This window comes from Maylandia zebra, linkage group LG23, assembly GCF_041146795.1.
Source record: "Maylandia zebra isolate NMK-2024a linkage group LG23, Mzebra_GT3a, whole genome shotgun sequence".
NCBI lineage: Eukaryota > Metazoa > Chordata > Actinopteri > Cichliformes > Cichlidae > Maylandia > Maylandia zebra.
In genome coordinates this window covers 24183426-24199139 of record NC_135188.1, presented here as the reverse complement: position 1 = coordinate 24199139, position 15714 = coordinate 24183426, and the positions used below count along the sequence as shown (strand labels likewise).

At 41.3% G+C, this 15714-nt stretch overlaps 1 protein-coding gene across 5 annotated transcripts in view; it reads right to left on the bottom strand.

Annotated features, from left to right (window-relative positions):
- The window catches only part of unc80 (unc-80 homolog (C. elegans)), an 84145-nt gene that overhangs the window by 40194 nt on the left and 28237 nt on the right, over positions 1–15714 (bottom strand). For 3 of the 5 annotated variants that reach the window (XM_012922262.5, XM_076880222.1, XM_012922263.4), the window contains exons 16-24: positions 13857–14005; positions 10942–11105; positions 7997–8095; positions 7561–7769; positions 4286–4392; positions 4059–4152; positions 1200–1372; positions 895–1107; positions 676–811 (exon numbers count right to left, since the gene is read on the bottom strand). In XM_012922262.5, the coding sequence (XP_012777716.3) occupies positions 676–811; positions 895–1107; positions 1200–1372; positions 4059–4152; positions 4286–4392; positions 7561–7769; positions 7997–8095; positions 10942–11105; positions 13857–14005 (1344 nt within the window). Of the gene's footprint in view, positions 1–675; positions 812–894; positions 1108–1199; positions 1373–3998; positions 4153–4285; positions 4393–7146; positions 7192–7560; positions 7770–7996; positions 8096–10941; positions 11106–13856; positions 14075–14448; positions 14500–15714 lie in introns of all 5 variants that reach the window. The other 2 variants (XM_076880221.1, XM_076880223.1) reach the window with 2 other exon arrangements.

Below are 15714 nucleotides of genomic sequence, written 5' to 3'. Positions count from 1 at the left end.
AGAACATCTTTTTTGTTCTGACAACCTAAAAGTTGTAGAAACTAAATTTTAATTTAAGATTTTTTTTTTCAAAGTACACACAATAAAACGCACAATACTGTGATCTTATTACTTTCATGCAGCATGTTTTTAAGTGTGACATCAACAGCTTGGCAAGTGCAGACTTTTTATTTTCCAATTTGAGTGGACGTTCATGCGAAATCGTCTTCTTCTGATTAATTCAACACCACACAAATGCACAATAAGGTGCACCTGATGATCTAAAGCTGCAAATGGACCATTATGAGGTAAATATTTTTAATGATGATACAAGTTATCATTAAAAAAACCTAATTTATTTAACATCCTATTGTCCAATCCCTTACATAGGGAAACGGATGAAAATGTAGAATTCAAGTCATGAGAAAACAAATGAATGAGAGTAATGGTTTGAGTTTTTATGTGCTTCTTATTTGGAGGACTGCATTGGTTTGCAGGCCTCAGCAATGTGATTTCTGCCATGCAGTAGCTGACACCACTCAGACAAGCTAAAACAGCAGCAAGGCCTTTTTGGGTCACCACGTCTCATGAGACGCTACATCTGTGTTATATCTGCACAGTACGATAGAGACGATCTGGCCGAGTGGAAACCTGTAAATAGAAGAAAAACAAGTAACAGACACTGTTTTGACTCACTGTCATCTAAATAGTCTTCTTCCTCGTCTTCTTTCCTCATCCTGCGTTTGGTCTCTTCATCGTAAATATAACCCAGGATGTTGGCGGGGCTCTCACTGTCCGAGTGGCAGAGTTCGCTGAGCCTCGTGCCAATCGCCTGAGCAGATTTAACACGTTTACAGTTAATGAAGCCTTTTTATAAACTGTAACCATAAACAATCTTCGACACATTTAACTCACGTCTCCCCACTGGCAGAAATGCTTGGCAGCGTTCCACTGGAGCTTCTGGTTTCTTTTATTGCCCACAATAGGCGATCGGCCCCTGGACAGCCCTCTCTTGGTGATGTTTACGTGGTGGCCCTTCATCCATTCGGGCCAGTTGCCACGATTACACCGGTGGACAAATCTGGCGCATTCCAAGAAAAGGGAGGCCCTGGCCACAACTGGGGCTTCCTAGAAGAACAGAGAAATAAATAGGTGATAGCCTTTGAAAGCTAACAGCGACATCTTTACTCTTTCATTATTTTCTCCAAAGTGAAACGCACGAGGTCCAGAGCAGCGGCGAGGATGGAGGCATCTGGTATGGTTCCTGGCTCGCAGCAGTTCAGGAGAAACTGGAAGCGTTTCATACCCTGTCGGATGGCGCCCAGATTCACTACATTCTTGTTCTTCATGGCCTCCTGGCTGGCTGCGAGACGCTCCTGGAAACCGTGAGGTCCTGAAGGACACCGTGAGGACCACAAGGGAAGAGGTATAACAAAAGCCGTTTGAAGAAGAGTTCTCGTTATAGACTTGCTTGTTTGCACAATAAAGGTTAGACATAGAAATTGCATGAAGCAACATCACCATCCAGGACATTTAACAAATAGCACTGAGCTGACAGATGAAGCTGAGTGAGAGATGACACACAGCCATCGGCAGGGGTTACACCTGAATTTTCAATCGTATAAGAATAGTCACAAAAAACAAGATGAATTTAAGGGCCAAAGATATTTTCAGGCACTTTTCTCCGGCATCTTTCTAAAAGGACCTACAAATCTCATTGAAATGTCAGGCGTAACCACAGCCGCACAGAGGAAAGCTGTATGTGGCCCATTGTGTTTAATCACTAACACTCCAGCACTGGAAATACCACCAGACATCACCACAGAAGAGACGGAGAGAGCACTGACAGCGTCATGCTTGACGTAGCACAGAGACACGCTCCACAGCAGAAAGATGGTTTCATAGACATGAGTTGTTGTGAGACACCGCCCGTCCTCTTTTTTCACCTTTGGGTGAAAACACAGAGGAGAGGAACCAATGCTGGACAGAACAGGACGTGCACAGTTGGAGAGAAGGGAATGTAGACCTATCGGGATAAATGAAATGCTTTAAATTTCTTATTATTATAGAGCTAAAACTGTCTTTGGAAGTAAGAAGTTTGGTTTCAGCACATATAAATGTCTGGCTTTAGGGTTTTTGTGGCAAATCACAGACACAACTTTTCACAGCTTTTGCTCAGACATTGTTTAGAAATCTACAGAAATACTCAATGTCATGAGTAGACATATATCCAAATGAATGTAATTATAATATTTATTTTAAGCTAGTTGCTAGCTATATTGTATTTTATTTTACTGAGATAACATTTTTTACAATGTGTTAGAGTATTGTGAAAAAAGTCTTGAGTCATCCCTCGTTTCTTTATGTCTTGCTAGGAAAATGGGAAATAAATGAAGTGATTTATTGGAACTTTTAAAGGAAGGACATTCAGAGCTCTTCTCTGGATGTTGGTCGGTCCGGGTTCTGGACCATGATCCAAGACGTTTCACTGTGTGTTTTTCTATTCAGGTATTAGTGTTGCTGCATTGGTAGCGTGCTTGGAATCATTGTCATGCTTAAAAATTGTCTTTTGTCAGGTTTTTAATGAATTTTTTCTTAGTTTTTAGTTATATATTTATCTGCTGTAGATTTTTCATCCATTTGTCCAGTTTCCTCAATTTTTTTAAGGACACACTGCACACCATGCTGAGATATGTAATGTTTTCAGCTAATAGCTCTTTGGGAATCACCTTGTTGGTACAAAAATACTATTTTAAGCCTGTCAAACTTTGCTCTGGCATTTTCAAAGATTCAACTTGTTTCCGTTTGTACATGGGACAAATTACATATTTTGGGACAGGCTGTTAGTAACAAAGTGACTAAAGATACAATTTAAAATTGGTTCTTTGCTAAATTGTCTATTATATGTAGACACAACACTGGTTTATCCCTTGAGCTAGGTTTCTTTTTTATACTTGAATGATTCATCACATCTGTGTGGTCAGTGTTAAGTGTCTTAACAAACAAAAACATTCCTGTGAAAATGATCAGGTATAAGGACTGGACTGAACATGAGCGAAAAGCAGCCAATGTCCAAAGAAACAATTTGAAAAACCTTCAGAGACCCTGGAGACCTATTGCTTTAATAGTCTGGCTACTTGGAAGCAAAATATAAAAGAAATAAAGGATGACTCAAGACGTTTGCATAAAGCTACATATTAGTTGTGTTTAAGGTAATTTTTCCATGCTGTAAAGGAACAAAGAAATCTCTTAGCTGTTGGATAGTCTGATGTTTTTTGTTTATAGCAATTACAAAAATGACTTTCAAAGGGCTGTTCAAGCAATCAAAAAGTGTTAATTCACTAGCATGAAAAAGTAGAGGCAGCAAAGGCATCCTGAACTGTAGTCAGTAGTATAGGGGGAAATGAGGCCAGTGATTCATATCATGTAACTCTAGAGAACTTTTGGCTGATCTTTTTGGCATATGCCTTTGACTCATCAACAGTACAAAAGAGAGACACAAGTACCTTCAGGGTGTGAAAAGCAGAGCCGGTGTGAAAACTCTATAAGCCTGCATTCTTTTAAGGGGGCGATCCTTACAGCTACAGAAAGATTAAGTGTCCTATAGAAGCAGCTGTCTGCCTCTGACCTCGGTAAACGTCGCCAAGTTTATCAGTGAGAAAATAGTGAGAAAATAAAACATCGAGTCCATTTCCCCTTCCCCTGTTGTTTTATATTAGCTTTAGTTTTGGGGAGGTTTTTTGGCAGGCCTTCCAGAAAATGATCACTTTGAATTGACACTGATGGGTTGAAAATTCACCCATCTGGATTAAAAGAGCGTAGCAGGCAGCTATCTGGCGAGGCTGACATGGAGAATGGTGGACGGCAGCACTGTCAAAAGACCACGACTTGCGAGGCCAAACAAAACACGACACCACCAGCGACAAACAGAGGCGAGGACAGAAGAAGAGAGGAACAGACAAAGAACGATGGGGGCATGGGGTGGGCGAGGGGGGCACCCCAGGGTGGGGGGGGTCTACCATCTTTCTCTTCTGTGTGGTGAAGCTTGGATGGATTCCTCCTGCCAGACCTCCATTTACCGAGCCGCTTGAAGAAATTCTCCTCCTCGTCCCTGCCGTACTCCGGCCCTACAGCGCCACCTTCAGATAGCTTCACTGCACTAGTGAACTTCACCTAAACACACATAAACACATCCGCGCATATCAGCTGGCAACGTAGACCAAATCAAACCTCTGTTTGCTCAAAAGGACGGCTGATTAGAAAAGCTGCGACACACTATGGTGGCTTTCAGTGGTGGCGAGCTGACCTTTGAACTCTGACGTATGAAGGAGAGTCGATCCACCGAGCTGATATCCAGCAAGTCCTCGACGCCGTCAGTCAGTCCAGAGAGAGAGGAGCGCTTCAACCAGTTCCCTGAAAACACACAAATAAAAAAACACTGACATGAACATCATCATGTATGGTAATAAAGAGGTAAATCTATAAATCGGGTAACTACACTGGGATTATGTATGCATGCACACCAATGGGTAGAACAGGGAACGATGCAAGGGCATTCACTCAATGTTACTGCACAGACACACACATTCAGGGTGTATAAAGATTCACAGAGATTCACAAAGATTCACAGAGTCATTCAAAGAAGTTACAGAAGAAGGACACTGAAACTAAACTGACCTTCCTGCTTGCTTTTAGCTGTGTTTGCAAATGCACTTTTATGATATGTTCAAAGAAGGAGGTGCCATGTGAATATGGTATATAGACAATTTTCATAATAAATAGAAGGGAAGTATAATTACTACGCTACCCATAACTAAATGAAAACCTACAAACACTTATAAATAGCCAATACTGCACTAGGGAGGAAATTTGCAAATAAAAGCTTAAAACTAAACCAATTTTCTCTGCTAAGCTAAAGTTAGGGTCTGGTTGTGTTTTATATTTTTATTTAATCAGCCAATCACATTTCAGCAATTTAGTGGATTTACCATTTATGTAACTTCAAATGTGGCATGGTTGTTGGTGTCAGATGGGCTCTTCTGAGGTTTTCAGAAACAGCCAATCTGCTGGGATTTACAGAGAATGGTCTGGAATGGTCTCAGCAGTGCATTGGGTGAAATCGTCTTATTGATTCAGAGGTCAGAGGTGAATGTGACCAGACTGCTTCTAGCTGATAGGAAGGCAACAGCAACTTAACTGAAAAAACTTGTTACAACTACTGTATGCAGATGAGCATCTCAACTGTAGCAGAAGACCACACCTGGTGCCACTCCTGCCAGCTGAGAACAGGAAACTGAAGCTACCATTTACTGGCTCAACAAAATTGGACAATAGAAAATTGGAAAAATGATTCTTGGTCTGGTGAGTCACAATTTCTGCTGCAACATTTGGACAGCTGGGTCAGAATTTGGTGTAAACAGCATGAAATAATGCCTTGTATGAATGGTTCAGACTGATGACAGTGGTGTAAGCATCTGGGGGGAATTTTATTTGCACACCTTGGCCTCCTTTGTACCAACTGAGCAACATTTAAACACCAAAGTGTTAGGGTTAGTGTTGAACACAGTGTACCCATCTTCTGATGGCATCTTCTAGCAGGATAACACACCATGTCCGAAAGCTCAAATTATCTCAAACATCTCAAACTATAATGATGCGTTGATTTAACCTTTTTTTCATGCTCACATATTGTTATATAAGAATGAATTTCAAATATTACAGACCTCAAACAGTATGAAAAAAATTGTTATGCTCTGTCCTATCTCTGGTAGGTGTAGCTTGAGTTGTGTTGGTATATTGTTTTGGTTAATTTAAGCTAGAAACAGCCTGCTTGATCTTAAGTAGGGGAGACCAGTGAACATCTCATTTCTACCTGTGTAAATAAGTTTAATTGCACATTTAATATATATACATATTTTTATATATTTATATCTTAAGATAAGAAAAAGAAGTGCAATTTCAATGTCTCAGTTTTTCTACGTGATAAACAAATACTGTTGTAGTAAATCAAAGAAAATTGACAGCATGACTTTGTGGGTTTAAATTGTAAGAAATAAAGTGTGTTAGGATGCCTGGGTCGTTGACCCAGGGTTTTTGAGTTTATTATATTATTTATACTTTCTAGTCTTTGGTTTCTTTGAGTTCTGTCTTATGGTTTATGTCTCTGTCTTCTTTAGTTGCTCTGTCTCCCCTATCACCTGTATCCCCTTGTCTAGTTCGCGTCTCTGTGTATCCTTAGTTCCTATATCCCCGTGTTCAGTCAGTGTTTGTGTCTGCCCTGGTCCCACGTCTCTGTTCCCTCTGTGGTGCCTGCATGTGAGTCTGTGTTATGTGTTTCCTGTTTTACTTTGAAGGTCTCTGTCTTATCTCAGTGTGTTCAGTTTACGCTTCCTTTTGTCTCGTCAGTTCTGATTTGCCCCAGCTGTGTTTCCCTCCTGTTACTCAGTCCCTGATTGCTCCCTCTTTGTATTTAAGCCCTGTGTTTCTCTGTGTCCGTGTCGTGATCTACCGTTTATTTTGCTGTGTGTTTTGTCAATCTGCCGGTTTAAGTTTATTTAGATTTTTTCCAGTTATGTTATGTTTGAGTTCAGCATTAAAGCTATTTCAATTTACGTTTGTCTCTGGAGTCTGCACCTTGGGTCCTATCCCTGTCCGCACACAGCCCACACCTAACAGTGTGAAATTACAGCTCATTGTTCAGACTGTGCTGTAATTAAACAGAATTTCTTTTTTGTTTCATTGTTAAAAATAAAAAAATAAAAAAAGAGATTTCTAAAGCAAATAGTAAAAAAAACCAGGAACTTTCCATCATTTATTTTTTTAATCTACAAGTTAGTTACTTTGGTATAGCATGAATGAAGTTATTATCAGTAAAAATAAAGCTGTAAAACTTATGACAATACAGTTAAAAGTCCAAAATCTACGCCATCCCTCACGTTTTCCAAAGCCGTCCCTACCCTACACATGATCCCTAGGTTTTAATTTTCTTCATTTAAGGGTGAAGCTTATTTGCTTCCCTAGAGCAACGCGTGCTAAATAAGCATGTACTCTCTTCATTTAAATCAGTTTTTTTTCCACAGGTCTGCAAACATGCTAGGGGGTTGGGATGATCAACACAACACAGACATGGTACGGATACAGTATGAAGATGGTTCCACATCGACATACGTAGGACAGAGAGAGTGAGCGGTAGGCGAACAGTCCTGCGGCATGCTATGGCACAAAAAGGAGCACAAAACAGACCAAAGAGATGAAGTGACTTAGCCTCGGGGCAGGCAGTGCCACAATGTTGAACACATAAAACACATTATGTTAGAGGGGATTTCAAAGTAAGAGCAAATGCAATGAGATATGGTTGTTGAAATGTATACCGCTGCTCAATAAAAGGATGATTTGTAAGTCTCCATAAGCACACATAGCCTTAGGCTGCCTAATCTTTTAGAGAAATCCTATTTTCGAGCTAGTGCATATTTTCTAGTGCATTCTCGTCACTTACTAGGAGGCAAAAGCTCACTGTAGTTTTAAGACTTTTATTTTGAACCTACCCAGGGACTTCCTTGGGTAAGAAGAGGCTGCTCTTACCGATAGGCAGCTTCAACTTCTTGCGAAGCGAAATGCGACGGGATCTGGATCGTGAGCGGCGGTCGGTGGTGGTGCCAGAGTGTGCGGTGGTGCACTCTGAGGTGTCTTGTTCCGACTGGCTGCTGGTGTCACTGGCGGCGCTCTGCGACTTGAACATCTTCCTCCAAAAATCCTTCCTGCCCAGCAGAGCACCCGGGATCTGTTCTTCACTAGAAGCAGAGAGAGGAGGAGAGGAAAGGTAAGCACAAGGATAAAACATTTCCCACAAAACACTTTTTACTTCTTTTTTATTTTACAGGATGTTTTGGTATAAACTGAATGTTTATCAGAGGGTTAAGAAGGAGCAACAGGAAGAGCTTTTTCTACTTTGAGCAGAGAAATGGCAGCTGAGCTCGACGGAGATGGTGCTTTATGGAGAGGTGAGGCGGACACTCACTGTTCGGGTGTCTGGGGGGGTCTACTGGAGATGTAGCTGCGACACTCGTCTGCAGTACTGGACACCTGACCCTTCTCCCCGGACACACCCGCCTCTGACCTGCGCGCACACACACACCCCAACACACAGACATAGCGCTCAGGCCACCTGATTCAAGGCTCCATTCTGACCTGTAATTTAGGCATCGCACTACTTTAATCTCCACTGAACTGATGTCTTTTACATATTTTATTTCATATGAACTGTTAAAAAATTAAAGGAACACATTTTATTCAGAGTATAGCATCCAGTCGGTCAAACTTGTAGGATCTGGTCAATTTAGTAGCACGGTGTCACTACTCATTTAGTGTCAAACTAAATGACCAGACCTGGAACCTATACATGTTGCACAGGTAGTCCAAATCCGTCAGGGGACCACATCAATATGTGCCATTGGCTGAAGGTTTGCTGTGTATCCAGCAGAGTTTAAGAGCATGGAGGAGATTCCAGCAGACAGGCAGTTACTCTAGGAGAGCTGAACAGGGCCATAGAAGGCCCTTAACTCAGTAACTGCTCCTGCCATAGCCCTTCAAAATGATCACCAGCAGGCCACTGATGTGAATGTTTCTGACCAAACAATCAGAAGACTTCATGAGGGTGGCCTGAAGGCCTAACATCCTCTACTGGCCCTATACTCATTGCCTGGCACAGTGGAGCCCGATTGGCATTTGCCATAGAATACTAGAATTGGCAGGTCCACCACTGTTGCCCTGTGATTTTCACAGATGAGATGATTGAACTCATGTGACAGATGTGAAAGGGTTGTTATGCTGCCTGTAACATCGTTCAGCATAACCAGTTTGTTTCTGGGTCAGTGATGGTCTGGGGAGGCATACCCATACACAGATCTCTCTAGGCCAGGGGTGTCAAACTCCAGGCCTCGAGGGCCGGTGTCTTGCAGGTTTTAGATATCACCCTTGGTCAACTAGTCAAATGATTAGTTCATTACCAGGCCTCTGGAGAACTTCAAGACATGTTGAGGAGGTAATTTAGCCATTTAAATCAGCTGTGTTGGATCAAAGACACCTAAAACCTGCAGGACACCGGCCCTCGAGGCCTGGAGTTCGACACCCCTGCTCTAGGCAGTGACACCCTGACTGCCAATAGGTGTCAGGATGAAGTAAATGGACCAACTGTCAGATCCTACGGTGGTGCAGTAGGTTCTGAGTCCCTACTAGTGCTCAACAATACCCGGCCTCATGTGGGAAGAGTATAAAGGCAGTTCCTGGAGAATGAAAGAATTGATACCATTTGTGTTTAGGCTATAAGGTTTCGGTAAAACAGATTAGCTTGCTGTATAATTTCTAGGTTTAATTTTCATTTACATCAAATGATGTAGCCTCCTTAAGTTTCTAACACATTACCCAACCAGTCCACATCAATATAAACATCCAGAATAATTTTTCCCTATTTAGATCTGATGAGTTTTCAAGGTGTTCCTTTAATTTTTTTAGCAGTGTATTTTACTTAAACTTCTTCCAACCAGTGCCTTCTAACCGTACCTTATATATAAAAGACAGACAAGCCTCAAAAATGCATTCTTTCTAATGGCCAGCAGGGGATCAAAAAGAAGTCAGATTGGACACAAGTCTATGAGAAAATAACCCTCCTTCTCTCTTGATCCAAGACCTCAGTAACTACCTTTCTGATGAGTTTATGATGAGGTCTCATTTACTAGCTTGAAGTTTATTGTGTACAGTGGGCCCTCACTATAACGTGGTTCACCTTTTGTGGCCTCGCTGTTTTGTGGATTTTTTTTTTTAACAGCGCATTGTGTTCTGCGTCCTGATTGGCTGTAGACCAATCAGAGTACAGAATGCGTTCAGCTTATCAAATTTACACAAATCTTCGATTGTTAGCAGTGTGACTCTGAAGTGCTGTACTGTATGTTTGTACGTTTTCTCCCCAACAAAGACAACAATGTCGATGAAACGTTTTGCACCTTCAAAGGCAACCGCGGGTGCCTTGGTTTCATTCCATAATACTGGACTTATTTTTCTACGAAGGTTTGAACTTCGAGAGTGTTTAAACAAGAGAGAAAAGTGTGAAAATGTTCGTGCCTGTCTGAGAAAAGCGTATAAAGTATGTAGTGAGGGGTTTTACAGCCTTGAAACATCTATAAGAATTGTAAAAAATAAAGTTGGCTATTTTGCGTATTTCACCTATCGCAGGTTATTTTTAGAATGTAACTCCCTCGATAAACGAGGGACCACTGTATCATTACGATGGTCATTTAATAAACGGGGTCACAATTAGAGTGAAATAGATGATACAAGAAGACACCATATGTGTCTGGGTTTGTAAACGAGATCCAGCCCTTGGTTTTGAGGTCCAGTTTAAAAAACAAACAAAAAACAAAGACGGCAACAGTGAAGCTTCAAAACAAAAATCAGTACGATTGTGGTGGCTGTGTCCATCTTTTATATATAGTCCATGAGTCTAAGTAGAAACGGAGTGGTACAGATACAAAGAGTCAGCTGTCTCTGCAACTGTAAGTCTATGCTTTCTATATGGGCACCGCTTCACAGCCAGCAGTCATGTGACTTTGTAGCCTCAAACGTGGAAATAAAATAAGTCAGAGGTAGTTTATTCTCTTCAGTGCCATGGCATGCGGTGGCGGCTGTCAGATAAAGCAGCAAACACAGCTGAGCTGCCTCCTGGCAGGGCTACCCAGAGCGCTAACAGCCACATTATTTTGGAAATAAGAACATCAAATCAGTCACTCAAGCAAAAAAACAAACAGATGCAGACAGGACAAAAAACAAAAAAGTCAAGCAGTGATGAGAAGCAGAGCTCTGTTACCTTTACAAGGTGATGGGCTTTAAATTTGACAGTAATGACTGCAGCAAGACATTTATTTTTCACCGTGAAGTCACATTAAGACCGTTTCTAGCCATTGAGTGTACCTCCTGGGACCGGGCTGTTTGGTCTCCTCCTTCTCATCAGGTTTCTTGGTGGCGGTGACCTTCTCCGCGCTGTCCAGGAGCGCGCTCAGTGCCACCCTGCGGAACACGTTTCCGTGGGCCTCTTTAATGAACTGGACCAGCTGGCGGATGTCACAGTACAGACCCTGGGAAAGGACAGAGTGAGACAAACAAAGTGAGAGCAAAACAATGTGTGAAAGAGAAAAGAGAGAATCAGCAGCCAGTGTGAACAGTATGTAATTTTGAGCAAATGTGCGGGAGCAGGCTTGTGTTTTTGTCAAGCCACCAGCTCCAGCTTGTGAGTGGGTGGCCTCTGATTTCGTGCCATAACAAAGCCTGCCTCGAAAAGTGTGTCATCCTCCGCCAACGTACACCACTCACGCCAGCCTAAAGGCTCTGCAAGCACCGCAGAGAGGCCGAGGTACTTCAATGCTTTCAGACGCATCCAAATACACTTATCAAGGGTGCATTGGATATTTGATAACAGATTCTGAGTATTGTGGTGATTTTTAGACCTTAATATGGATATAAAAGTGTGAAAGAAATATTGTTTTTAGTTGAATTCAGCACAAATTTAAGCAACTTACGTATATTCCTTAAGACACTTACTGTGGACCTGATTTTAACTAAGTTAAACACAATCTAAGCTGTCATAAATGTCACTTTATCTGCAATTTCACTTTTAAGACAACTGTATATTGTTTAATTAGACATTAGGTTTAAAAAGAATTGCACTCCATATGCAGTTTTACTAAAGAGCATCTGAAAATTACATGAATTATATGAAAAAAGTAGTTTATAGCTATAATTTGCACGCTAACATTACTTTAATTCAAAACATTTCAGCTCTAGCCTACAGATTAGTGTGCTGTGATCATGTTAGTCACTTCCTGCTTTATTATGTTCATCAGTTAGGAGACAAAAAGAGACACTTTCTCTTTGCCACCCTTTCTGACTGCCGGCCCTAATCAACCCCAATTAGTTTCAGCTGTGATTTGTGGTCCAGTCATTTCCCTCTACATATATAGTCTCTTGCTCTTTCAGTTTGTCAGATTGTGCTTATCATCTTTTTTTGTATTTAGATTTTTGCTTTTTTGAACCATCATACTTGTGCTATCTGATTCTTTTCCGTATACGACTCAGTTTGAAGTGCCTGTGTAGCTGATGGATGCTAAACAAATCAGCTCATCTTGACTTGACCTTGGCCTGAAAGAAGATATATAGCTATTATGAAACACTCTTAAGGGGAACAGCAGATATCGTGTCAGACATAAAAAGGGGAAAAAACTGTCACACAGAAACTCTGTGTTTTTAAACTCTGCTGATGCATAAAACCTCTGTACAAAAGACAGAAAATGGTGCGGAAAAACTAAACTGCATGTTTAATATAGTCTGGTGCGAGCTCCCTTCAAAATTTTCTAAAAAAGAAAAGTAAAACATGTGCAAACATACATGGAAATACAAAACATAAGGCAAAAACTGAGTTTTTACAATTCTAATAAGCTTGAAAGTCAATATTTGGTGTGACCATCTTTATTCTCAGCACAGTCTGAACTCTCTTTCTTGTCATTTCTTTAAGTCGTCTTCAGGAATAGTTCTCCAGGCTTCTTGAAGGACTTTCAAAGCTCTTCTTTGGATATTTCTGCCTTTTGTTCTGTTCTCTGTCAAGGTAATCTGATCAAAATCTGGTGGTACTTTTCTGTGTTCATAATTCATCAATTTTGACAAGTTCTCCAACACCACTGACTGAAATGCAGCTCAAACCTTAACAGAATCTCCATTTCTCATGAGGCTTCAGTGAACAGTAGCTGATTAGCTGAAGGTCCAGGAGCATCTCTCCGGTACTGTGTCAGGTGACCTTCAGATCCTGTTTAATTGCTGTAGATAGTTTTGTAGGCCTGATATTTCTTCTTTTGTCCTCCGTTTGTCCAGTTTCCTCAAATTTTGTAAGGAAACACTACACACCATCCTGAGAAGTTTTCAGCTGGTAGCTCTTTGTAAATCACTTTGTTGGTACACAAATACTGTTACAGGCATACAATAGTATTTTATGCCTGTTGAACTGTGATCTCTTTTGCATTTTTCATAGGTTCTACTAAAGCAATGGGAACAAATGATGCATTTTTGTGAGAGGGTGCTAGTAAAAAAGTGCCTACAGATATAATTTAATATTGGTTCTTTGCTAAGTTTTCTGTCAAGAACTGGACTGAAAATGAGTGAAAAAGACAACACGTTCTCATCCCAAAATGTAACATACGTCGCCATGTGACAAATCTTCAGTATGTTATGCGTTCGGAAACATGAGAACCGTTTGGAAGGAATCTACACATGTACATTTATTTTACTTTCTCATCATTAATTGCTTTGGAAAAAACAATCTAATATGATTAAGATTGTGGTTAAAGTTAGGGATAAGGTTATGTTTATGGTTAGGATTAAGGTTAGGGTTAGAGCTGGAATACACAGCTGGAACATGTATTACTGCTGGGAGCGTCTATTGGATTTCATCCACAATCCGGCGCGTATCATAGGGACGCGGAAGGTTACCTCTTGCGTTCCTATGGGACGCCTCAGGATGTGACAAATCGTCAGTATGTTATGCGTTGGGAAGGAGAATGGTCTGGAAAAAGAAGCCAATGTCTAAAGAAAAAGTTGGAAAGACCTTTCTTGGAAGTAAAATATAAAGAAATGAGGGGTGGCTCTTGATTTTTGCACAGACCTACATCTACAATACATGTTCTAGCAGACCAGAGAGCAGCTTAGATAGCATGTCTGATACAACGAATGAGATCAAGCGTCTTTATCTATAATAAAGCATTAATTTAACTAATGAATCTAATGCGGAGCACCAAAACAGCTGGAAGGCAACCAGGTAGACGATTTCACGCCCCACTCACCAGGTTCTCGGGGCTGTGCAGCTCATGTGTGGTTGAGGCGCAGCGGGTGATGAGGGACTTGAACATGCAGCCCACCACCACGGCCTCCATATTCTGGGCTACAGATTTGTTGTCTCCTGTGGCGAAGTTGTTTCCGAAGCCCGCCTTGTCTGGAAGCAGCAGGGAGGCAGGAGAGACCATGGATGACACAGCAGGTGGTTTAGTCATTGCTGACAGCACTGAGCATACAACAGTGAGCCCGTACAACAAGGAAGGAAGGAGAGGGGGCAAAGGAAAAGGGGGTTAATAAAGCATATGGGGGAGAAGCCAAACTGAAAAGGATTCTGAGTAGGGAGTAAGGAATACATGCAAGTGACTAAGGCCTGCTTTAAAAACATACAGTAGAGGGTTTAGTCTCTTGGTCCAGTTAGATTAATATATCAGCCAGATTAAACCAGAACTTTTAGAGTTGCAGGCGAGTTTGTCACTTTTCGGACAGAGTGAGGGGTGCAGCAATGAAAGCGGTGTCTAGGGAAGGGTCTGATCAGGTCAGTGTAGTCATCTTATTGCTTATATTATCAACTGTTATTGATTATTGATCATGTGTATCTACCGATGTTTCTTTTTTTCGCCCTCCTGGACCTCTCACCTGCACTGCCGTACTCTGCAAGAGAAAAGAGGCGGGGCACAAAGTTGATTGACATCAGGCCAGCACAGACATGTAAGGCGGTGTCAGAAAGGAAGTGGCACCCCACCTCCACGAGGAGGTGAACCCCCAAGATGCAAACACACACACTTAAAAAATAACACACACCCACACACACACTGAAAACTAAACAAGGTGCCCTGTTCACTTTCAAAATTAAAAAACACTCATCGGTTCAGTAACTTGCCAATTGTCTCTTGTAGAAAAATCTTCAAATTCCAGTGCAAAACTGAATTGGCATGTAGGATGTGTCCTAATGCTCATCGATAAAAGCCACTGATTGAGCAGGAATGTAATGGGCAAAGCTCTGGATTGGCAAGTGTACAGAATGGATGAGCGTGTAAGGAAGGTAGGATTCAGCTCATTGAAGTGGATGAAGAAAAAGGAGGAGGATGGAAGCAGGAGGAGGAGGAGGACAACGAAGGAAAGCGACACGGACGAGCGGAGACAAGTGGAAGGAGGAAGGGGGAAAACACATATATAAACAGAGATAGCGCTGAAATGCAAAGTCGAAGTGCGGGGTGAGACAGTGGTAGGACAATTCAGCTTTGTCGACCACACTAGAGCTTTAAGTATTTACCTCTTTATGTGATATTATTTCATTTATATTGGCCTGTACTGTAGCGTCCACACTAGACCTTTTAATGGGACAGATCTGAGTAAAATAAACCTGACAGACTTTGCTAGAGCATAAATATCTGCGCCATTAGGTTGAAACATTTACCGAACAGTTAACTTGGAAATCGATTAATCGTTTAAGCCTTTGATTTAAAAAATAAATAAACAAATTCGCTTGTGCATATACTGTTAAGATGAATATCTTGAGTCTTGAGTACTGTAATTCCCTCACACTGTAATTTTGCTGCAGGAATGACACATTTCCATATTAGCCTGTTGACAAGAGGCCAATGGGATTCTTCCATTAACTTTTTGAATTACTTTCGAAAAAAAGCTCTGTGGGAAATATAGGTGTATGATACTTAATGATTTCATTCAAAAGGATAAAGCTCCATAAAATTTTAGTGGTTTTTGATTTTGGTTTCACTGGTTTACAACTACAGTCATCTCAGAGCACATTTAGGGTAAAAATCATATTATATTAGAGAAAACCCAAATAATCAAACAGCCCTCTGTTTGCAGGACTTGGCAACAGCGGGAAGAAAGAAATCCCTT